Source organism: Heloderma suspectum, chromosome 17 (assembly GCF_057233095.1).
Source record: "Heloderma suspectum isolate Gila_16-S chromosome 17, 16-S_ref, whole genome shotgun sequence".
Taxonomy (NCBI): domain Eukaryota; kingdom Metazoa; phylum Chordata; class Lepidosauria; order Squamata; family Helodermatidae; genus Heloderma; species Heloderma suspectum.
The window spans coordinates 18,538,341-18,563,292 of NC_139474.1; the positions used below are offsets into that span (position 1 = coordinate 18,538,341).

At 49.3% G+C, this 24,952-nt stretch overlaps 1 protein-coding gene across 7 annotated transcripts in view; it reads left to right on the forward strand.

Moving 5' to 3' along the window:
* The first annotated feature begins 1,051 nt into the window (after positions 1-1,051).
* PRUNE1 (prune exopolyphosphatase 1) overlaps positions 1,052-24,952 on the forward strand; it is a 39,137-nt gene continuing 15,236 nt past the window's right edge. Inside the window, exons 1-9 of one of the 7 annotated variants that reach the window (XM_084823439.1) lie at positions 1,052-1,295; positions 7,811-7,895; positions 14,254-14,361; positions 14,859-14,963; positions 19,294-19,499; positions 20,267-20,451; positions 21,444-21,602; positions 22,191-22,285; positions 23,679-23,837. In XM_084823439.1, the coding sequence (XP_084679565.1) occupies positions 14,925-14,963; positions 19,294-19,499; positions 20,267-20,451; positions 21,444-21,602; positions 22,191-22,285; positions 23,679-23,837 (843 nt within the window). In that variant the 5' untranslated portion in view covers positions 1,052-1,295; positions 7,811-7,895; positions 14,254-14,361; positions 14,859-14,924. The remainder of the gene's footprint in view (positions 1,296-7,810; positions 7,896-14,253; positions 14,362-14,858; positions 14,964-19,293; positions 19,500-20,266; positions 20,452-21,443; positions 21,603-22,190; positions 22,286-23,678; positions 23,838-24,952) is intronic. The other 6 variants (XM_084823437.1, XM_084823435.1, XM_084823440.1 and 3 more) reach the window with 6 other exon arrangements.

Consider the following 24,952-nt stretch of genomic DNA (forward strand, 5'->3'; position numbering starts at 1 on the left):
TAAAAACGTGGTTGTTCAGGCAGGCATTTGGGGTGGGTTAGGGTATTTAAAAAAAAAAAATTATGGTAAAATTTTATTGTTTTAAATTGTTTTATGGTGGGTTGTACATCGCCCAGAGTGGCTGGGTGACCAGTCAGATGGGCGATTAATAAATTTAATAAATAAATAAATAAATATTTAGGGTGCAATTCACCAATGCAATGAATAAGGACTTGAGCACGCTCCGGGAGAGAGCGCAGGGCAGGAAGGCCTGGCGTGCTGTGGTCCGTGGGGTCACGAAGTCGGACACGACTGAACGATTGAACAACAAGGGCGCAATCCTGTGCATGTTTAGGCAGAGCAAAGGCCTACAACTCCCAGCATTCCCCAGCCAGCTTGTCTCTGCCTAAACATGCACAGGATCGCACCCTTAGTGTGTTCAGTGAGTTGGCTATGTGTGCCTACTCATGGGCGTGAGTCCGCTAAGTGAGCACAGGATTGTAGGTTTAGTCTCCGAAGTACTGCGATTCTCAGGTTACTAGTCCACATGGATTTTCGAAGTGGTGCGAAGGCGGCAAAGCTCACCGGGTTTCCTGATGGCCTTCTCGGGCACCAGGCATAGCCCACCCGCAGCGACAGGCACCACCTGAGGCCCTTTTCCCACCCTCACAACCGCCCTGTGAGGTGGGCTGGCCGGCGCAACCCCTTGCTCGTCTACTCGGCGGCACATCCAGCGGGGCTTTCCCGGCCGCAACGGAGCGCGAGGCCGCCTCATGAGCGCCGGCGCATTAGGCTGGGGGCCTTGGGGAGGGCGAGACTCGAACTCGCGGCGCCTTCCCGACTCGCCGCGCGCCGCGCCGGGCGGCGGGGGCGGGAACCGGTCGCTTCTGGCCGGAGCACGCTCCGCGCGTGCGCCGCGGGCCGCCCGGCGGCTGGCCCGCGCGGAGAGCGCAAGCGCCAGCGCGCGCGACGTGCCCCGCCCCGCCCCGCCCCCCGCCGATTCTCCTCAGGGAGGCGCAGCCGCCGCCGCGGCGGCTTCCCCTCAGGGGCGCCGGCGCAGTAAAAAGACGCCGCCCAAAAAGGGGCCGCCGGCGTGAGGCGGCGGCGCCGCCCTGACGGGGCCCCGGTGTGTAGGCACAAGCGCGGCGCGGCGCCCGGCCCGCCCTCGCGGCGCCCGCCTGTGGGGCCGCGCGGCCGCTGTGGGCGGGAAGGGCGTGTGAGGGGAGGGAGGAGGCCGCTGGGAAGCCCGCGCCTCTCCTCCGTCGCCCGGCCCGGCCATGGAGCGCTTCCTGGGAGGCCGCGCGGCCGCCCTTCAGGTATCCCCGGCGGGGCGGGAGAGAAGGGACATTTTTAATAGATTGAGGGCGCAATGCGTGTTGAGACAGAGAAAGGGCCTACAACTCCCAGCATGCCCCAGCCAGCGAAGCTGGCTGGGGCATGCTGGGAGTTGTAGGCCCTTTCTCTGTCTCAACACGCATAGGATTGCGCCCTTAACATACATACATATATATATATATATACACACACACACACACTTTGATAGATACACGCGCACGCTTTTATATATGCCATTTATAAACGGCACGCACAAACGCCCTCCCCGCCCGGCCTAGGGAGGGAGGGAGGGAGGAAGGGGGCGGGCGGAGAAGGGCTGAGGGGGGACTTTTATTTATTTACATATATATAGATATATATATACACACACACACACACGTGTGTGTATATCGCGCGCACCGTTTTATACGTGTCCCGCACAAGGCCCCCCCTCCCCTCCCCCGGGGCTGAGTGGGGAAGAAGGGTTGATTGGGGGGGGGGTGTATTCTGCATGATACAGAGTGGCCCCAAGGTAGGTATACAGTGGTTTAGACTGTCGATGGGAGGGGGAGCGAAGGCGCGAGTAGAAGATGCGTGGGTGGAGCCAGAACGACGGTTGGGAGGAGTCAGGGAGTGACAGGTCAGTTAAGTGTAGAGAGCGAGGGGAGTGAGGCCCTTAAGTCGGTGTACAGTTGTTTAGTTGTTTTTTTTTTTTACCGATATTGTGAATGATGGCAGCGAACTTGAGTCAAGAACAAAGAAAGTGGATTCTAAAGCAGTACTGAAAGACTGAAAATTCTCTTCCCCTCCCATCAACTTTCTAAACAACTGTATACCTACTTTTGGGCCACTCTGTAGACTCCCGATTCCCATTTAACAGCGTGGGTGCTGATGAGGGTGCAAGCCGAAACGTTTAGCTTAACATGTATTTTTAATACTCCGTTGTTGGTCTTTCTGTCTTTCTTAAACATTTGATGTTCAGACTGGCTGCATCCACAGTGGATCATAGAGCCTCCTGGTTGCTTCACTGTTGTGCCGCCTTACACAAACCTCTTTCTCTGTCTAACGTATACACAGTGTTATATATGACATATACAAACACCCCCCAGGTATGCACACACACCCACAAATATACATATGTATATATACTCATACGTACACATACACAATTTTATATATGATATGTACAAATGCTGATTATTCTCCACCCCTGGCTGAAGGTCATACTCATACACACACGCACACACATACACACACACGTGTATACATATACATATGTATATACACACACACGTGTATACATGTACATATGTATATACACACACGCACATATATTATTACAATCTGACAGTATATGCTTATATTACGCTAAAATATAATATTCTCTCATACACACACAATTTTATATATGACATGTACAAACACCCTCCCCCGCAAGCTATACACACACATACAAATATAGATATGCATATACATATATACACATACGCACGCACAGTTTTGTATATGAACTGTATAAATCGCCACCTCCTGGCTGAGGGGGATACACACACGCTCGCTCACACACGCTTGAACAAATTTAGCTTTTCCCCCTTCCCCAGTAGAATCCCCCCCTTTAACTGTTATCATGGCTTCCCCACCCTATACCTTTCCCCAAGCTGGTGCCCTCCAGATGTGTTGGGCTACAATGTCCATCGTCCTCAATGACCACGCTGGTTGGCGGGGATGGGAGTTGCAAGCCAACGTGTCTGAAATTGTGCCAGTTTGAGGGTCCCCCTCCCACAGTCAATTCCCCTTCCCCCAATATTCTCTCCTTTTTGCTTTCCACCCCATAACTCCCTAATTTATATTTTACCCCATTTCTGTCCCCCCACCCCAAATTATTTTTCCCTTCATGGAATGCCATATATTTCCACTGCATAACATCCACCATTTATTTATAGTATTTCATGTATTTATTTGAACTAGATTTACACCCTATTTCTCCAGCCATTTTTACCTTCTCCAGCAACCTCTCCCCATAAATGCATTGTTCCCTCCAGCCACTGAACTCCGTAAACTGCCCCCATAAACTCTTCATATTGCAGAGTACCCCACCCTTTACCCACGCCATTATTCTATGTGATGATTTATTTCATTTGTATACCACCGAATAGCCAAAGCTCTCTGGGCAGTTCACAAGAATACATACCACAATACAACAGAATTTAAAAAAAAAAAGCCTCTGACATACAACATTTAAAACAATTTAGACCACAATCCTATGCATGTTTAGACAGAAAAAAGCATGGCTGGCTGCGCCATGCTGGGAGTTTTAGGACTTTTTTCTGTCTAAACATGCATAGGACTGTGCCTTTAAACAGCTACAGTAAGATATTGGACCTGACAGAAATGCCCCATCATATCCCATCAAATACCTGGGAGTAGAGGACAGTCTAAACCTGGCGCCAAAAAGATGATAGTGTTGGTGTCAGGCGGACTTCAGTGGGGAGATTGTTCCAGAATTGGGGGGGCCACTACCGAGAAGGCCCTCTCCCTTGTTGCCACCTTCTGAGCCTCCCTTGCAGGAGGCACTCGGAGGAAGGCCTCTGATGTTGATCGTAGTGTTTGGATAGGTTCACCTCTAGGTTTTCTCCAATAATCTCCCCATTACATTTCTGTGTATTTATTTAGAATGCTTCTTTACATTTCTTTCATCCCCTATTCCACAGCTCCCTTTCACATCCCTCTTCACCCCCCTTTCGACAGCTTTCTTCCCCTAAGTATTCCTCTCTTTATACCCCCCATAACTTCCCCCATTGCATTTCTCCCCCTTTTGCACAGTTTCCCCCACACCCCATGATTTCTCCCGCTGTTTAACTATATACTGCCCCATAACCTCCTCCTATTGCATTTGCCTAGGTTGGTCCAGGTGGCCTTTTTGGTGGCGGCACCCCAAACGTGGAACCCTAAACTCTTTGTTCAGTTTTAGGCAGGCCTTGGAATCATTTTAAATGTAATTAATTCCACTCTCTGTTTTTTGAAAGATTTTCTCTCTCTCTCTCTCTCTCTCTCTCTCTCTTTCTTAATTCTGTTGTTATGATATTGTTTTTGAAATGGTAAGTCTCCTTTGGAAATTTTTGGGGTCCAAAAGGCAACTCATAAGTCATTTTATAAATAAATACCTCCTTGCTTGCCCCTCAATTACTCCTCTGTCCATTTAACTGTATGCTTTCCCCATAACTTCCTCCTTTGTGGTTTGTTTATTCAAAATATTTATATTCTATGTCTCCAGCAGTTTTTAACCTCTTCTCCAGTCTTCTATGATTCCTCCCTCTATTTAACTCTATATAGCATCCTCTATATAATCTCCCCAATTGCACTTTATTCCAACTTCTCCCCCCACCCCCAATGATTCCCTCAGCTCTATGTTCCCCATAACTTCCCCTTTTGCGGTTTGTTTATTTAAGGTAATTTGTATCCTTCTCAGACAGTTTTAACCTGTGCCAGTCTTCTTCTATGCTTCAAGACGAGGCTGGACAGCCACCTCTAGGATTCCTGCATTGAGCAGGGGGTTGGACTCGATGGCCTTGTAGGCCCCTTCCAACCCTACTATTCTATGATTCCTTCCTCTTTTTAACTCTATATTATGTCCTCTTTATAACATCCCCAATTGCTCTTTTCTCCCCCTCCCTAATTATTCCTACTTAATTCTGTGCTTCTCACATAACCTTTCCTAGATGTGGCCTGACTGCTGTGGGTTAAATGTCTTTAAAAGGGGGTTAAAGACATTTAGGGTGCGATCCTATGCATGTTTAGACAGAGAAAAGGCCTACAACTCCCAGCATTCCCCAGCCAGCTGGCTGGGGAATGCTGGGAGTTGTAGGCCTTTTCTCTGTCTAAACATGCATAGGATCGCGCCCTTATTAGTATCAATGGCTATTTGTCATGTTGGCACTGTGGAGCTGCCCCGAGGCAGCTGGCGCAGTTCTGGCTGCGAGGGAGGGGACAGGGAGCTTGGACTCCTGGGTCCGAGGTCGGAGTGCTGCCTCTGGCCTTGGATCCAGGAATCCAAAGTATCCTGTGGCCCCTCAGATGCTGTCCAGGGGCCATAAGATTGCTCTCTCCAGGTGCAATCCTATGCATGTTTAGACAGAAAAAAGTCCTACAATTCCCACCATGCCCCGATGGGCCATGATGGGAGTTGTAGAACTTTTTTTCTGTCTAAACATACATAGGATTGCACCCCAAGTATGCCAGAGGCATTTGGTTGGCCACTGGGAAACAAAACACTGAACTAGATGGACATTTGCCCTAATCCAGGGGTGGGTAACTTGTGGCCCTCCAGACGTTTTGGCCTACAACTCCCATCAGCCCTAGCCAATGATGGGGAAGGCTGTAGGCCAAAACTTCTGGAGGGCCGCAAATTACCCATTCCTGCCCTAATCTCAAAGTTCAGGAAGCAAGCTTTTGAGTTGCACCAAACCCTTCTTCAGGCATTTGATGCAGGCTTGCACAACACAGAGGATGGCTGTGTTTGCTCCGGTTGGTGCTGTGGACCTTAGAAACAAGATTGCTCATTTCAGCAACCAGTCTAAATAATCCAGATCCTTTGATTTGTCTTAGTATATGTCCTGCAGGACATGCAGAACAGGGGAAGTGATACTTAAAATGCTGCAAAGGAATTTTTACACCAAACCAAATGTCCCCAACCTGGTGCCCTCCAGATATTTTGGAGTTCAGCTCCCATCAGCCTCAGCCAGCACTCCAGGAATGCTGGGAGTTCTAGTCCAGAACATCTGGAGGGCACCAGATTGGGGAAGGCTAAATACAGAGCTCTCCTTCAGGCACTGCTGTTCAGGTGATTTTTTTAAAAAAAGGCAGACAGTGGTGAGAAGCTAGCGTGGTGAATCATCCCACAGAATTAGCTAAAGCTTCAATCCCATATCCACTTACCTATAAGTAAGCTGCATTGAACTCAGTGGGACTTATTTCTGAGCAGATGTTTATAAGATTGTGTTGTAATTCATGGAAATTGTTATCTAACAACTTTCCTGGCCGCACAGGGCTATTTAAGTCATTTGTGGCCAATCAATGGCTTTTGGGAAAAACCCATATCAATACCTAATTTACTAATTTTCGCCAACCAATGATACAGGAGTACTTCCAGAGGGCTCCTAGCTCAAACAACGAGAAGGCATTGTGCAGCTATACCATCTTCCTTAACGGATTTCTTTCTCGGGAAGAAGAAAGCTGAAAGAAGCGGTGGGAATACAAAAGGATTGCTGGAAATGGATGTGGAAGGTGGTGGTGCCTGCACTCACCCCCTGCCCCATGTTCCATAAACGAAGTAGTCTAATTGCACAATAAAAACCTCTTTTGGAAGTACCCCAGGTGAGTGGCTGTTCACAAGCCTGGTGTGAGGAAGGCCAGATGGTTTGCAATCCAATTACCAGTCTCTGGTTTAAATATTCTTGTAGCCTTTAAAAAGCAGCAACTGTTAAATGGATTGCAAAGTGTCTGGCTTTCCTTGCTTACGTCATCTTGGCTTTTTGGCTGTGAACACCTGCATCGAACGCGTGAAGAAGGAGTCTGCCAGTGAACTCGAAAACCCACTTCTAGAATCTTGAATGTTGGCTAGTCCCAGAAAAGCGTTGCTGCCTGTGCTTTGGGATTTGAACCCAGAGCAACCAGTCCAACATCTTATCCTTTGGACATGCTGATACAAAGTTTAGCTTGGCAGGATGCTGAATGGTGATTCACAGTGCACAACACCATAGGATACAAGAGCGTGCCAGTCCAGAGTGGTGACATAATTTTGCAGAGGGGAAACAGAGAAAGGGGAAGGAATTGGAGGCAGGGCAAACGGTAAGAAAATGCATTTTTTCACTTATACATACTTAACTAGTTACAGCAGCCTTCCCCAACCTGGCCCTCTCTGGATGCTGGTATTTTTGGTATTTTGATTTCCACCCCTTTTGTCTTCAGCCCCACCCACCACTGGAATTTGAGCCCTAAGAGCTTCTCTGAAATGGAATCCAGCTGGTGGGCTGAAAGAAGGTCAATACCTCTGGCCTAAACCCAGGGTAGACAACCTGGTATCCTCCAGTTGTTTTGGACTACAACTCCCACAAGCCCCAGCAAGCATAGCCCATGTTCAGGGATTGTGGGAGTTGTAGTCCGCAACTCGAGGGCACCAGCTTGCCTGCTGCTGGCCTAACTCCATAGTCCTTGTCTTCAACTGGAAAAAACTCAAGTACAATTAGCTGATTATTTGCTGTTGGGGTTATTTGGGGTTGTTTTCCTGCTGCCTCTGCCATCATCCAGTCGCTCGCTGTTGTTGTTTTGACTTGGATTAGGTTATATTGTTTAATTGGTTGGATGGTTTTTAATCTGTTTTTACTTTTCCTGCGAGTTGCCTTGGGTGCTGATTAGCAGAAAAGTGGGCGATAAATCCTCTGATAAATTAAAAAGAAGTAAATTCTGTTGCTTGTATTTCTCTCTTGTGATCCTTCTCTTCTCCTGTTGCCAAATTTAGACTTTCAGCCACACTGGGGCAGGGAGTCTCTGCCTTTGGCTTATGTTACTCTTCCTGCACTGCTGATGTCAGCGATGCTGTACAGGTAATAAATAAAAAAGAACGAAATGACTGCCTTCAGCTCAGGTTGGGGGTGGAAGCCAGGGCGGTGTATGTGTATTTGTGTAGGCTTTGTTTGCTCTTCACAATCACTGTTTTCTTTGCAGTCTCCAAAATAATATATATATTTTCCCCTCTGGGTTGGCGTAAGAAAAGCCATCTGTGCCGGGCACATTGTCAAAGCCAGACAGCATCTGTGCACTTACAATCGTTGTTATGTTTGGGGTTGTTTTCATCTTTTTAAAAAGCACTGTGTCGTGACCATGCAATGCCTGTAAGAAGCAGCGGCAAGGAAACCAGCCTTGCCAGTTAGCACAGCCCAGTGTACTCTGGGCATAGCGTTTTCCACTCCTGCGGAGACTGAGGCTGATATAGGCGATGATGGGGGATCGATGGCTGGCTAAGCTGTGTACAGGAACCCCTGAGCCCCACACAGGATGCAGAATGGAGCTGTCAAAATCCAGAGCACCTCGTAGCTGTTCTGGGAGGGACTTCCTGGCATACGTGGGATATGGATGGAACGGTTAAAGGGAACAGGAGATGGCGGGGTAAAGTTGGAGCACTGAAAGGCAGGTCATGGTATAAGGGGAAATAAGGGCAAAGAGAGAGGACAGAGCAAGGCCACAGAGAGCCTTCTGGGTAAGAACGAGGCAAGGGGGTTGCTTGGATGCGGAAGGGGAAGAAAAGCCAGGGTAAGGATTTGAGTTCAAGATGGCATGATTTTGCATGGCTCCTTTAGTGGGGATCAAACTGCAGCCATCCCTCTTTGCTCTAGACCCTGTGCTGAGACAAAGAGGACTGTGGCCACCTCAGATTCCCTTGTGTTGAGTAACCCCCCCCCCAATGTACTGGGGGTTCTGCCTTTGGCATAGGGCACTCTACCCCCCTTTCTTTCTGTCCTGGAGGACTGAAGCAACTGCATCCCCCCCGACACTGCCCCAGAACCTTCTATGTTGTCTCTTCCAATAGGATGGCCATTATGTACCCTACTTTACAGAGGATGGTCCTTTATTTGAAGGGCTGTCAGAGAACAGTTCTCTATTAGGAGGAGGTGGCCTCTATTTCAGGGGTGTCCAGTCCAAGTTTGGTTTAAAGATAAAAGAAGCAGGAGCAGCTGGGAGAACAGGGTCCTTGAAGTTACCCAGCAACAGCATCTGGACAGAAGACTGAGCAGGCAGGGACACAGCTCACCTGGTCTCTGCCTTTGTCACTGGGGTGAGATGTACTGTATATCCATTTAAATGATAGTAATTATTTCTAAATTTGCACTGGTTCATATAAATTAACACATGCAACTGTTCTGCAAATCTTCACCCTCTTTTGCCCTCTTTTTTGATGATGCGTATCCTCTCCTTTGGTGATGTGTAAATAGCCACCCAACTCCCCAGGTGCTCCAGGGAAGGCACCGCTCACCCCTACTGGAACTTCCGGCATTAATTCAGTGCCCCCCAGTTAAATGCAAATGTTACCGTAGTTCTCGCAGTAAATCTCTGGTGTGAATGGACTGTGTTTCAGGCAACGAAAAAATAGTCTGTTTGCACATCACAACAGCCCAGCATAGGTTAATTTACTTGCGGGGGGCTGTCATGTTGTGTCTGGCTGCCGTGAGTGTCCAGATTGCTATGGCTTGTAGTGTCGTGCGAACCCAGGCAGCAGGGGTTGGACACCCTCAAATAACCCGGGTGCCCTTAGGTTACCACCACGACACAAGGGCCCCCGTGGGTAAATTAAGCTACGATGGACTGATGTGCCGTATGACCCAGGTCATAGAAACGTGTCATCCCAAACCCTAGAAACCTCAGTTTTAGCGTCTTGCCTCAGTCTTCCTCTGTAATTCTACCTACCCGTGCATTTGGGCAGAGATTTTGAATGGGGTTGGGCACACATCCTGCATGAACTGGGTCCTTGTATGTTATGGATTGTGGAAGGGAGCTGGACCAAAAATGGATGCATCTTTTGCATCCTACCCACCTCCCCCAATGTGTTTCAATAGTTAATATTGTACATTGATTTGTTTTGGAGTTTCATGAGGGATTGGTTTTATGGCAAAGTTTCTGTTTTCATCTTGAGCAAACACGGTCTGGATTTATTGATAGCTTGGTGTCTGTCCCCCGCCCCCAAACGCAACATTTTGAAACCTAAAAGTGAGCATTGTGTAGGGATGTACGAAACTCACCTTTTCGCAGGTTGATTCGCGGTGTGGGGGGGAGGCGGTCCATCCCTCCCCCCAGAATCCTTGATGGGGAGGGGAGGCGATCCAGTCTTCCCCGCCGGAATCCTGCCCAGCTGGCTCCGCTCCGCGGCGGCTCCACTCCGCGGCAGTTCCGCAGAGCAGCTGGCCAGGGCCATCCGCAGTCGGATTTCCAGCTGCAGACAGGCTGCTGCGGACGCAAATGGCGGCCACCGTAGCATCCGCCATTTGCGTCCAACCAGGCTGCCGTGATAGGCTACGTAAGTATTTACGTAGCCTACCATGGCAACGCAAAAAACCCCCCAGCATACACAAATGGCGGTGGCTATGGCGGTCGCCATTTGCGTTCCCTATTTTTCGCCGTCCTAGCCTACGTAAATATTTACGTAGGCTATTACAGCGAAAAAAAAGGAACGCAAATAGCGCCCGCTACGCTATTTGCGTTCCCCTTTTTTTTTGCCATAATAGCCTACGTAAATATTTACGTAGGCTAGGACGGCGAAAAATAGGGAACGCAAATGGCGGCTGCTGTAGCTGCCGCCATTTGCGTATGCTGGTGTTTTGGGGGGAGGGGGTTAGCTGTGATAGGCTACGTAAATACTTACGTAGCCTATCACAGCTGCAAGGTCGCCAATGGCGGTCGCAGCAGCCTGGCTGCGGCTGGCCAGGAGACCAGCCGCCGAAGCTGCCGCCGTCGCGTCTGTCCCAGGTAAGCTCTGTCCTGGGGGGATTCCGCAGGGGGTGGCGGGGCAGGAGACTGTTCTTCCGCGGATCCGTTCCGTTCCGCCTCACTGGAATCCATGGCGGAATTCTCTGCCTGGTCTTGTGTTCTCCTGATGGATTATGAATCAGAAGACTCCCCTTCCTGCCCCATCAGCAGACTCATTCATCACCGCCATGCTTCATTTCCAACCCCCTTTTGCAAAAGTCACTAATAAAGGGAGTAGTAGAAAGTAGTAGTAGAAACTTGCTTTCAAGGATCTAACATTGTGTTTCAACTAGGGATATGTGGATTTTGTAAAATCCAGTCTGTCTGCGTTTTGTGGATTGTCAGGTGCCTTTTGTTCCATTGTCTGCTGATTGATGGAAACAAAATTTTTCCCAGTTCCCCGAATTTGTGCAAATTCACACTTGCAAAGATGTGCAAATCCCCCCCAAATGTGCATTTTCATGCTTTAGCCTATGGGGGAAATGCACATTTTTGGCGTTTTTTTATTTTAAAATTCTGGAAAGTAAAAAAAAAAACCTGGTCTGCAGAATCTGTGCAATTTGGGAAAAGCTACTCCCCTGTGGAATCCATGGGTCAAGATTCATAGGTTTCTCTGACTTCCCTAGTTTCAATTGAACAAGTCACTTTTCCCTGGAAAAAAACACAAATTGGATAGAGCCCCATGTCTTGTCTGTTCCACTGCTGTGTGAAATCCTTTGAGCCAGGGGGTAAGAAACCTGTGGCCCGTCAGATGCTGGGCTCATATTCCCATTGGCCCCAGTCAGAGTGACCAATGTTTGGCAGGATGGGAGTTATTGTCCAAAACGTCTGGAGGGCACCAGATTTGGGAAGGCTGGGCTAAATACAGAACTCTCCTTAAGGCAGGTGTACTGGGGAACTTAAGCATGCAAAGCCGATTCTGCAGTGCCAATGCTGTTTTTTTAGAGGTTGTGTGTTTTAAATCGTAGGGGGGGTTGCAATGGTGTTGCTAAATCTCTGGGAGCAGCCAGGTAGTTTACTGCAAAGTGATGAAGGAGACCTCTTTTTCCTTGGCATGCCAGTGGCCGGGAGTGCTTTGGCAGGGGAGAATTGGCGGGTAGGAACGGAGCGCATGGTTGTTCGAAATGGTGTTTATCCCCAGCCAGGCTCTGATGCCGGAAGTGATTCTCTCTGGGGTAGGGATGGGTGAGAACATTGTTTGGTTCATTTTTTGATAAGGACTTAGCAAAATTTGCACGTTTCTCCATAAACACGGGGGAAAGTTGAGCTTTAAAAAACAGGCAGGTTTGCCCGTCCCTGGTCTGGGGGACTTTGGAGAAGGGCTGGGTATCATTTCCAGGGGAGAGTCGGATTCAGGAAGGGGCGCATGCCCCTCCCACCTGAGGACTGCCCCCTCCCTGCCATATTCCTTGTTATCTTGGCATAGGTGGCATCAGGATCGCACATTTGCTGGGGTATTGTTGAGCTTGTGCCCTGAAGTGGTTGTCCACAGAAGGAAGCAGCATGTGCGAATCAGGCCCGAAAGGAAGCATTTGGCTGGCCAGTCACCCCTTGCTAGTGATCTTTTGCTATCTAGCGATTAAGCCCTGGCCATCCTGTAAAAGCAGATTATCCTGGGCTAACAACCATCACAGTCAGATTTGGGGAGTGTTTTTTTTGTCAGCAACAACCACGGCAAAGTTCTTGGGGATCGATGAAAGCAAACGACATTTGAATGGCATTGGAGCAAGGGGATGTCCTGTTGATGCTTCCCGTGTTCTTCATAAGAGCTCCATTTGTTGCCATCATCATGGGCAATGGATTTCGTCTCCTGGCTGGCCCTGTGAGTTTGGCAGTGATTGTGCCTTTTATACAGAGAGGGAAACTGAGGCTGTGCGCGAGCCAAAAGCAGCCCCTTCTGAAGCCAGGAGGGATAGACTTGAGGGGTGTGGAGTCTCAATAGGAATGGCCTGTAATAACACTGGGCTAATGCATTTTGGGGGAGAACATGGCCGCCTTCTCCCTCCTTGCTTTCTCCAGCTACCGCTAATGGGAGCTCGTTCTGAAAGGGCGGCAGATTCTCTCAGGCCCTTGAGTGCTTTTAGTACAAATGGCTTACGCTTGTCTCTCTGTTTGATTTTTTTTCTTTTTACCACCCCTCCCAATTTTAATTTCCCTTTTTTGCCTCTTGGCCATCTGCCCCTGTTTGTACACTCGCCCCAGCCGCATCCCATGCTTTCGACTGGCTTCCATAAGTTCAGTTTATCTGGGACTGGCTTATCTTATCGGGCACTTTGGCAAATGGGTCCTGACATTTTGCAGTAACTGGGAAACAGGGGCTGCCTCTTAGTGCCGATGTTTGCAGAGGAGAAGAAAAGGGGAGGGGGAGAGGGAGGGAAAGCTTTTTAGCTCTCCCAAGCGGCCAGCAAAATGGGTTTATATTGGGAAGCGTAGCAAATATGACTCTGCTTCTCGACAACATCCCCCACCCCCGCGCGCAACCCTGCCAAAGATCTCTGTGTATTTGTGGTCATCAAAAGCTCAGCCTCCCTCATCAGAGCCGATCCACGTATTCAGAAAAGCATGTGGTGCAGTCCTCCGTTGTGGTACAGTCTCCTCAGAAGACAAAAGAAGGTGCACAAAACTACTGCGAATAAAAGACTGAAGACTTTAGGAACCCTGCTCTGTTTATCTCCCTGTCCCTACCCTGCAGTGTCTAAGCTTTGATGGTAGGGTGTTCTAATCAGAGGGTGGTAGTGGTGTTGTTTTAAAATCACCGTGTACATTTTCATTTCATTTCTTAGATGCTTTTCTTTAAAAAGACTGACGGTGTCATAAAGTAAAGGTTAAAAACATATGACGATTTTAAACAATTCAAAAGAATTTAAAATTGTTTTACTGGGTCTTGGTTCCCCGTAAAACAACTAGATAAATAAACCCTATCTTATGGCGTCAGATACCTGGGAGTAGAAGAAAGTCTTAACCTGGTGCTGAAAAGATGACAATCTTGGTGCCAGGCAGACTTCACTGGGGAGAGCATTCTTCAATCACGGGACCACCACTGGGAAGGCCTTCTTCCTTGTTGCTGTCCTCTGAACTTCCATCTGAACGTGATGCCCTCCAGATGTGTGATGGGATGGGATGGGAGTTGTAGTCCAATGCATCTGGAAGGTGCTGCCTTAGAGAAGTCTGGTCTATATAAAGAATGAAAGATAAGTAATTTAAATGATTGGCAAAGGGCTCCGCCTTCGTAATAGCACCCACCCTCCCAAAAACTCTCGTGGGGGAGCTTGGAAAGACATTCCTTTTACAGACGGTAAGGGAAGATTGAGGCTGAGGGAGAGAGAGAGTGATGTAACTGCTGAGTTTTAATGACTGAACCTAGATTTGAACCCAGCCCTCCCGGGCCGGAGACTGGCCCTTGTCCCAACACGCAGCGCTGAAAGGCTACAACTTTTGTTGTAGGTCACCAAGATCATCCCCCTTTGCCCCAGAAAGCCTAGACGCTCCCCAACTCTGGAAACCGCGTTTCTTCCACGAAGTGGGCCCATAGCCGCGCACACCGCTCTAGGTGTAAGTACAGCATCGAGCAGCAAAGGACGAAGTCCAGCCTCTGTTTTCTAGACTAGATCTGGGGCGGGGCTCTTCTGCGTTTGACAGCGGTACGGAAGGGAGAACTTTCGCTGGTGCAGCTTTTCCCGTGCGGTTGCAAGCAGCATTCGCGGAAATCTTCCCTTGGGTATTTATCCATAACCCCGCACTTCCTACCGCGTTTAAAGAGGATAAATAAAACAAGTCTGCTCAAACCGCTGAGCTACCGCCTCTCCCCTGTCCCCTTCCCCAGTGGCCACAGTTGCCCCACAGCTCCAGTAGCCCCTTGCAAAGTATTTGCTGTTCAAAGTGAGGCAGCGGCATTGGAAAAAGCAACCAAGCTACAGACTGGTGCAGCGAGCCTGGAAGGACGTATGGACACGCTGCCTTCTGGCCGCCCAAGGTCTGATCGCGCACGGGGCTGGGTTGGCGACATCAGCCTCTTGTTCTTTCTTGGTTTTGTCTCCCTTGCTTGGTAGGAACATGTCCGGAGCAACCGGGAAGTCCACGTGGTGCTGGGGAACGAAGCTTGTGACCTCGACTCCATGGTGTCCGCCTTGGCCCTCGCGTACTTCTTTGCAAAGGTCGGCCTTTTCACTCCTCCCCACTGGGCGTTTGCCTTTCCACGCTCTTGTCTTACTGCGCCCCCAAGATTCCCTTAGAGCAGAACCTCAGGCTTGTGTGCCAAATCTGGTCTGCCCGAGGTCTCAATCCAGTTCTTTCCCCATTCTAAAAGGTTAATTTCCCTAAGCTTTTCCTTTAAGAACGTTGTGGCTGTGTCTGGACGTAAAGCTAAACCACGATTTACTGCTGGAGTGTGCATCCTCAGGCTCGGGGCCAAATGTGGCCCTCTGGGCTTTCCCAGATGGCCATGCCCGCTAGCTGCACACTGCTTTGGTACAGCCCGCCCCATTCTAAAACCTTGAAATGCCTCTCCTACGGCTTTAGTTACTGGCAGTAATAGCTTTAAGCTAAGCATGTGCTGGTATTTTTTTTAATGTGTCCTCCTTCTTTGCCTTTGGCCCCACTCCATTTTGCCTTCAGCCGCACCCACTGCTAGAATGCGGCCCCCGAGAGCTTCCCTGAAGCAGAATCTGGCCCTCAGGCTAAACGTTTCAACAGTCCTGCCTTAAAGTCTCCCTTCTATTCCGTGCCATGCCTGTTTCTGCACCTGACATCTGCTTGTGAGGCTGGCTGGTTGTGGTCATGTCATCCCGATGTGCCTGATGGCAGTTCGCTTCATGCTGTTTCCACCCAGGATGGCTTCAGGCTCAGAGTCTAGAGAACTGAATTCTGTCTGAATTTGTTGTTGTTCAGTCGTTCAGTCGTGTCCGACTCTTCGTGACCCCATGGACCATAGCACGACAGGCCTTCCTGTCCTGCGCTCTCTCCCGGAGCGTGCTCAAGTTCATATTCATTGCATCCGTGATGCTATCCAGCCATCTCATCCTCTGCCGTCCCCCTCTCCTTTTGCCTTCAGTCTTTCCCAGCATCAGGGTCTTTTCCAGAGAGTTTTCTCTTCGCATTAGGTGGCCAAAATATTGGAGCTTCAGCTTCATTATCTGTCCTTCCAATGAGCACTCAGGGTTGATTTCCTTTAGGATGGACTGATTTGACCTCCTTGCAGTCCAGGGGACTCGTAAGAGTCTTCTCCAGCACCACAGTTCGAAAGCATCAATTCTTCGGCGCTCAGCCTTCCTTATAGTCCAGCTCTCACAGCCATACATTACCACTGGGAAAACCATAGCTTTGATTAGACGGACCTTTGTCGGCAAGGTGATGTCTCTGCTTCTTACTATGCTGTCTAGGTTGGCCATAGCTTTCCTCCCAAGGAGCAAGCGTCTTTTAATTTCATGGCTACAGTCACCGTCTGCGGTGATCTTGGAGCCCAAGAAAGTAAAATCTGTCACTGCTTCCATTTCTTCCCCTTCTATATGCCAGGAAGTGATGGGGCCAGATGCCATGATCTTCGTTTTTTTAATGTTGAGTTTCAAACCAGCTTTTGCACTCTCCTCTTTCACCCTCAACAAGAGGCTCTTGAGATCCTCTTCGCTTTCTGCCATTAGGGTGGTATCGTCTGCATATCGGAGGTTATTGATAATTCTCCCAGCAATCTTAATTCCGACCTGTGATTCATCCAACCCGGCATTTCTCATGATGTACTCTGCATATAAGTTAAATAAGCAGGGTGACAATATGCAGCCTTGTCGTACTCCTTTCCCAATTTTGAACCAATCGGTTGTTCCATGTCTGGTTCTTACTGTAGCTTCTTGACCCTCGTACAGGTTTCTCAGGAGACAGGTAAGGTGGTCTGGTACTCCCATCACTTTAAGAATTTGCCACAGTTTGTTGTGATCCACACAATCAAAGGCTTTAGCATAGTCAATGAAGCAGAAATAGACGTTTTTCTGGAATTCTCTTGCTTTCTCCATGATGCAGCGAATGTTGGCGATTTGATCTCTAGTTCCTCTGCCTCTTCGAAACCCAGCTTGTACTTCCGGTAGTTCTCGGTTCGCATACTGCTGAAGCCTAGCTTGTAGGATTTTGAGCATCACCTTGCTGGCATGTGAAATGAGCGCAATTGTGTGGTAGTTTGAACACTCTTTGGCGTTGCCCTTCTTTGGAATTGGAATGTAAACTGACCTTTTCCAGTCTTGTGGCCACTGTTGAGTGTTCCAGATTTGTTGGCATATTGAATGCAACACTTTAATAGCATCATCTTTTAGGATTTTAAATAGCTCGGCTGGAATACTGTCATCTCCGCTAGCTTTGTTGTTACTAATACTTCCTAAGGCCCACTTGACTTCACTCTCTAGGATGTCCGGCTCAAGTTCAGTGACCGCACTATCATGGCTATCAGGGACATTCAGATCTTTCCTGTATAGTTCTTCTGTGTATTCTTGCCACCTCTTCTTAATCTCATCGGCTTCTGTTAGGTCCCTTCCTTCTTTGTCCTTTATCATGCCCGTCTTTGCACAAAACGTTCCCTTGAGATCTCCGATTTTCTTGAAGAGATCTCTAGTCTTTCCCATTCTGTTGTTTTCCTCGATTTCTTTGCATTGTTCATTGAAGAAGGCCTTCTTGTCTCTCCTTGCTATTCTCTGGAACTCTGCATTCAGTTGGGTATATCTTCCCCTTTCTCCCTTGCTTTTCGCTTCCCTTCTTTCCTCAGCTACTTGTAATGCCTCATCAGACAGCCACTTTGCTTTCTTGCATTTCTTTTTCTTTGGGATGGATTTCGTTGCTGCCTCCTGAACAATGTTACGGACCTCCGTCCATAGTTCCTCAGGCACTCTGTCTATCAGGTCTAATCCCTGAAATCTATTCCTCACCTCCACTGTATATTCATCAGGGATATGATTTAGGTCATACCTGAACGGTTTAGTGGTTTTCCCTACGTTCTTCAATTTAAGCCGAAATTTTGCAAGAAGCAGCTCATGATCTGAGCCACAGTCAGCTCCGGGTCTTGTTTTTACTGACTGTACGGAGCTTCTCCATCTTTGGCTGCAAAGGACATAATCAATCTGATTTCGATATTGACCATCTGGTGATGTCCGTGTGTAGAGTCGCCTCTTGTGCTGTTGGAAAAGAGTGTTTGCTATGATCAGCATGTTCTCTTGGCAAAACTCTATTAGCTTTTGTCCTGCTTCATTTTGTACACCAAGGCCATGCCTGCCTGTTATCCCGGTGATTTCTTGACTTCCTACTTTAGCATTCCAATCCCCTATGATGAAGAGGACATCTTTTTTTGGTGTTAGTTCTAGAAGGTGTTGTAGGTCTTCATAGAACCGATCAACCTCAGCTTCTTCGGCCTCAGTGGTTGGGGCATAGACTTGAATTACTGTGATGTTGAATGGTTTGCCTTGGATTCGTACTGAGATCATTCTATCATTTTTAAGATTGTACCCCAGTACTGCTTTTCCCACCCTTTTGTTGACTATGAGTGCTACTCCATTTCTTCTAAGGGATTCTTGCCCACAATAGTAGATATGATGGTCACCTGAATTAAATTCGCCCATGCCTGTCCATTTTAGTTCGCTGATTCCCAAGATGTCGATGTTCAATCTTGCCATCTCATGTTTGACCACCTCCAGCTTACCTTGATTCATTGATCTGACATTCCAGGTTCCTAAACAATATTGTTCTTTACAGCATCGGATTTTCTTTTCACCACCAGACACATCCACAGCTGAGTGTCCTTTCGGGTTTGGCCCAGCCGCTTCACTCTTTCTGGCGCTACTTGGAAATACCCTCTGCTCTTCCCCAGTAGCATACTGGACACCTTCCGACCTGAGGGGCTCATCTTCCGGCGTCATCTCTTTTAGCCTTGTGATACGTTCCATGGGGTTTTCTTGGCAAGAATACTGGAGTGGGTTGCCATTTCCTTCTCCAGTGGACCACATTTTGTCAGAACTCTCTGCCATGACCTGTCCGTCTTGGGTGGCCCTGCACGGCATAGCTTATGGCTTCACTGAGTTACGCAAGCCCCTTCGCCACAACAAGGCAGTGATCCATGAAGGGGTCTGTCTGAATTACATAATAAAAAATAGTATGCCCTATACACATTTGCATAGATTTGCATAATTCTGATTGTGGGGAGGGGCCAAGAGCAAAACAGGGGCATTGGAGCTTCACCCCACAAGCATTCAACATTTGCTTACCTCCAACCATCTCTGAACCTTGCAATTTTTACTGGGTGTTGCTCATGCCCTTTCCAGCCTATCCTTAAGGGCTACAAACTTACTTTATTTCAACAAAATGAGATTTTGAGGGATCTTGAGTTCTGTGCTTGCTCAGTGCCATCTAGGATCCTCTGTTTACCTCTCAGCCATACTCATTGACTGGGCAACACAAGCTCTTTTCTTCCCATAACCAAGACCCCGGTTTTCATGATACCTTTGCGGCACCCCACAGACGTCCCCAGAGTCCAAGGTGGCCTTTGTTCCGGTCCTTAACATCCCCCGCTCAGAATTCCCGCTGCGGACAGAGAGCACCGTCCTCCTCAAGGAACAGCACATCCCCGAGAGTTCCCTCGTCTTCCGAGACGAGATCGACCTTGTCTCTCTGCATCGAGCGGGCCTCCTCTCCCTGACACTGGTTGACCACCACGTCCTGCCAAGGTAGGTGAAGCCGGGAGGGAATATGAAGGAAAGGCAACATCAGGGAGGTCTGTGGGAGCCATACGGACCCTGCCTTTTTAGTCCAGGCACCACCTGAGCTCCTGCTGCAGCTGCGTCACCTTCGGACGTTAGGGGAGTGGCCACTGGGGGATGGGGTACAGGACCCTTTCTGTGGTGGCGCCCCATCTTTGAAGAGCTCTTCCCAGAGATGCCCATTTGACACCTACACGTTCATCATTCTGGAGCCAAGCCATCTTAATTTTCCTAAGCTTTTCCTTTAAGAACTCTGTGGCCACGTTTGGATGTAAAGCTAAACCACGGATTAGTGCTGAGGTGTGCATCCTCAGGCTCAGGGGCCAAATCCGGCCCTCTGGGCTTTCCTATGTGGCCACGCCCCCTGCCCCACCTCTTTCCCTCAACCACCAATTGTCAGGTGGTTTCTCTGCTTTGGTGCAGCCCTCCATTCTAGAAGTTTGAAACACCTCTCTTAAGGCGTAGTTACTGGCTGGAAGAGGTTCAAGCTACAATTCGCTGGAATATTTGGCCCGGTCCACCAGTGGGAAGTGGCCCTTGAGAGTTTCTTGGAAACTGAATTTGGCCCTTCGGCTGAAAGGAGTTCTGCAGCCCTGCCCTGGCTGGATACTCTGTTCCCCTGACCGTCGGCAGCAGACCTGAGCTGGGTGGTGTGTGCGAAGCCCAAACGTCGTCTGGTCTCTGCTCATGCTGCGGTGGGTGTCTTGCTTGCTTTGCCCACTGTGCTTCTGCAGCAGGGACGTGGCGCTGGAGGAGGCGGTTGTGGAGGTGATCGACCATCGGCCCCTGGAGCGGGAGAGGGGCTCCCCGTGCAGAGTGACGGCAGAGCTGGTGGGCTCGTGCGCCACGCTCGTGACGGAGAGGATCCTGCAGGGCCCAGCACAGGTTCTGGACAGGCTGACGGCAGCTCTGCTGCATGGTGAGGGCAGCAGCACGAAGAGGTGGCGTGAGGGAGCGGGACGGCAGGCTCTTCTTTTTCCTCTGCTGAGGCATGATGGGTGGCCTCGTCAGCACTGCAGGGGACAGGCTGTAAAGCAGGGGTGTCGAACCTCAAGCCCGTGGGCCAAATCCGGCCTTCCGGGGTTTCTCAGAGGGCCAGACACCTTCCCCTGGCTCCACCCTTCCCCCAACCACCCACTGTTTGGTGGTTTCCTGACTTTTGTGCTGTTTCACCATACCTGCCATAAGGCAGCTTTCCCCCACTGGGTGCCTTCCAGGTGTTTGGGACTACAACTCCCACCAGCCCCAACCAGCAATGGCCAGCGGTGATGGATGATGGGAGATGTAGTCCAAGAAATCTGGGAGGCACTGGGTTGGGGGTGGGGTGGCTTCTGTAAGGTATACTGGAAGCATGGAGGGAGTTGGTTGGTGCCCTGGGCAAGCTGAGTTTGGGGAGGGCGAAGCAAAGAAGCGGCAAAAAGTGGGGTTCTGGCTGGCACAGGTGTATCTCAGGGTTCGGGCCACCCTTGAAACAGCATGAGAAGTAGAAAGGTGGAGGGAGTTCTTCCCTTGGAAGACTGGCAGGACTTCCTAGTGAGGCAGAAAGCCAGAGAAGGGATCTGTGGGCTGTGGAAGAATTACCCAGTGGGACTCTTGCCCTACAGCGGGTACAGCTTGTGGGACCAGCAGCACAAACTTCATGCACCGTTTCAGTTGGCATGGTTACAGCAGCAAGCTTTGGAGATGGACAGGACTCCTTTTGAGGAGGAATCTTTTGCAACCTGGAAACTTGTAATTAAATCGGCAGGATTTGATCCAGCAAAAGATATCCTCTGAACTGCCGTAAATCTTCTCTCTGACTCTGGGATTAGAAAGACGATCTTAACTTTGAAGCTGCAAATAATGTAGATATTCTTTGGGTCTTGTTTGTGTCTGAGCTGGCTGATCTGGTTCTTTGTTGGCTCTCTACAGGCACGATTGTGCTAGACTGTATCAACATGGCTCCGGAAGCAGGCAAAGTGACTCCAAAGGACACCTATTATGCTTCCCTTTTGGAATCGAAGTTCCCTGATCTGCCTCCAAGAAATGTCGTATTTGAGGCCCTACAGAAAGCCAAGTTTGATGTTTCAGGTATTTGTGCTCCCTGTATAACAAAAGGCGGGATCGCAGAATGCACAATGAATTTTGTAGCAAAAATCTGCACATTGTACATGCAGGGGTGAATGCACTGTTTGCGCCCCGCTTTCCCCCTTCTCTGATGGTTCCTTGGGCCAGGGATGGGTGAACGAGAGATGTCTGAGATCCCTAGGAGTCTACAGATACTATCACGCCACTAGGCTTGTGCCCAATTCCCATCCATGTTTGCGCTCGCAGCTCGCTCTGTGTGAAAGACAAACTTGTGCGAATCGAGCAGCAATTGAACGGGAGATTTGCACAAGTTTCCTCACATTTGTGCAGCTTTCCTCCATAGACTAAAGCAGGGCTGATTCAATCCACAGAGGAAATTTGCGCAAATCGAACTGGGAATCGGGAACAAGACGAACACAAGCTCGTGTTCAAGAATTTGCAAATATTTACAGCGAAGATGTGCTCATGCTCTCGTTCGGAGCTTTGACTGGGGCATGCTCGCAAGTTTTGTGAGCAAAAACGAAATTTGCATGCATCGCTGCCTTGGACTGGCAAAGATCTCTCCAGTGTGGTTTGCCCCCCCCCCCCCAGGCCTCACCACGGACCAGATGTTGCGGAAGGACCTCAAGGCTCTCTCTGGCAAAGAAGCCACCATCGCCATCAGTGCCATATACGTGGGATTACAGGTGAGTGCGAAATGGGGGCAGACGCCCTCCAGATGTCAAACTGTCCCTTGAGGGGAGAGGGGGGTTACATGTTTATAACTTTAGCAACCAAGTTGGAGAGCTGGCTCAGATCAAGGGAGGACAACGTGCCATCAGGATTCCTCTCTCCCCTTTAGGAGTGCTTGTAAAATGAACAGAGTGTCTTGTGCCACCTTAAAGACTAAAAAGATTTATTGCAGCAGAAGCTTTTGTGGACCAGAGTTTTGCCAAATTGTTATTCTAGGTTGGTAGGTGTGTGTGTGTGTGTGTTTGTGTGTGTGTACAACCTGCCTGGTTGCTGAGGTCATCAGAGAGCACGTTCCTGGTGGTTCCACATGGACCCATGGCCCGGTTGGAGTCCACCAGGAAAAGAGCCTTCGGTGTGGTGGCCTCCTTCTTGTGGAACTCCCTGCCTTTGGAGGTCAGGCAGGCACCAACATTGTGTTCCTTCTGGCGCCTCCTGAAGACATTGCTATTTCGAGAGGCCTTCCTTGCGTGACCTTATTGGGATTTGTCTTTTTAAAAAATGTTTTAACTCTTTTAACCTGGTGTTTTATTCTTCTACCTTTTTGTTCACTGCTCTGAAATCTTCTGATGTAGAGTGGCATATAAATATTGTAAATAAATAAATAATACACATGCCAGTCCTCCAGGGGCCCCAGTCCAGCCTAGATGGCCACATCTGGTGATTTCCTGGCTCTTGCCCAGTCTGCCTCCCCATTCTAAGGAGAGGTTGAAATGCCTCCCCCAAGGCTTGGTTGCCGGCAGTAAGAGCTTTAAGCGAAACAGTGCTAGTAATATTGGTACTTCGGCCACCTTTTCCCTTCAGTCCCTGCCCACCACTGGACTGCGGCCCCCAAGAGTGTCTCCGAAGCTGAATTTGGCCCTCGGGCTGAAAGAGGTCCTGCACCCCTGATGTAGAGAAGGAAATTGCCAAGCGTGGGCTCCGGCGGCACTGAAACTTATGAAACACTGCACCCTTCGCCAACCCAGGACCAGAAGTGTTGGACTGCAACTGCTGTCATGGTCAGCCAGCCCGGCCGTTGACCATGCTGGCCGGGAGTTACAGGAGCTGCAGTCGAACGCTTCTGGAGGGTCCCAGCTTGCGGGAGGCTGGAGCACAGTCTGCGACAATTGGAAGTCTGCAAAATAAGCACGGTGACCCTCCAGAACAGCGGTAAATGGTGAGAACACAAATCGTGCCAGTACTGAGAAGTGAATTAATCTCCGTAGTAGAAAGGAAACTTGTCTCTGTGCATGCCTAGATGGATATAGCCGAACATTGCGATGAGTTCTAATTCAGCATTTACACGCTCTGTGTGTGTATGTGTGTTGGCTGCTCTGAATTGCATCTCACGCTCTGCTCTCCATTCAGACCTTCTTGCGCCGACCTGGCTTAGAGCAAGAACTGCGCACCTTCTGCCGAGAAAGGAGTTACGATGCACTGCTTGCCATGACCATCTCCTTCAACGAACGTCACGAGCCATTCCGGCAGCTAGCCGTGTACAGCCAGTGTGCAGAACTCCGGGCGGCGGTGAGTTCATTTGCGGCATGGCGTGAGAAATCCTGAGTGTTTCCTTAGGAACCCTGAGATTCCCCAGCCCCCCTTTTCTCATGTCCTTTGTTCAGTCGTGATTTAATCTTCAGCCAGCCTTCCCCAAAGTTGTACCCGCCAGAACTTTGGGACTACAACTCCCAGCGTCCCATTGGGACACCAATTTTCGCCGCTTGCACTGGCTGCCTGTGTCTTTCCAAGCCCAATTCAAGGTGCTGCTTTTGAGCTATAATGCCTGCTGCAGCTCTGGACCACAGTACCTGATGGAGCGCCTCTCCCGATATGTACCTACCTGGGCTCTACAGTCAACATCTGAGGCCCTCCTCCAAGGGCCTCCTCCAAAGGAGGAGGGGAGGGTGGCAACAAGGGAGAGTGCCTTTTTGGTGGTGGCTCCCCGATTCTGGAGCACTCTCCCCAACGAGGTTCGCCTGGTACTAACATTGTCACCCTTTCAGTGCCAGGTTAAGACTGTCCTCTACTCCCAGGCATTTGATGGCCTACGATGGGGCTTTTAAGGCGCAATCCTAGGCATGTTTAGACAGAACATATCCTACAACTCCCTGTATTCCCCAGCGAGCAAGGCTGCCTGGGGAATCTGGGGAGTTGTAGGACTTTTTCTCTGTCTAAATATGCATAGGATTGTGTCCTTAATGTCTTTTTGTTATCAGCTCTCAGTATTTGATTGTAACAATTTGTTTAGCTTTTTAACCGTTTTAAAACTTTGCATGTTAAAGGTTTTACGTTATGTATTTTGTATCATAATTTGTGTGAACTGCCCAGAGAACTTCAGCTGTTTGGGTGGTACAGAAATGAAATAAATGAATTGGCCATGCTGGCTAGGGCTGATGGGAGTTGCAGTCCAAAACATCTGGAGGGCAGCAGGTTGGGGAAGCCTGCCTTAGACAATGTGGTTTTCATATCGCCCTTGGAGCAGGGGCCGTAGCCCAGTGGTAGAGCACATCCTGAACATGATGGAGGCCCCAGGGTTGTTCTCCAACAGCTCCAGACGGAAGTATCTTGGGTAGCAGCTGATGGGACAAGCCTCTCCACCATGGTTTCCCCAAAGAGCTTCTGCCACTCAGAGTAGACTGGGG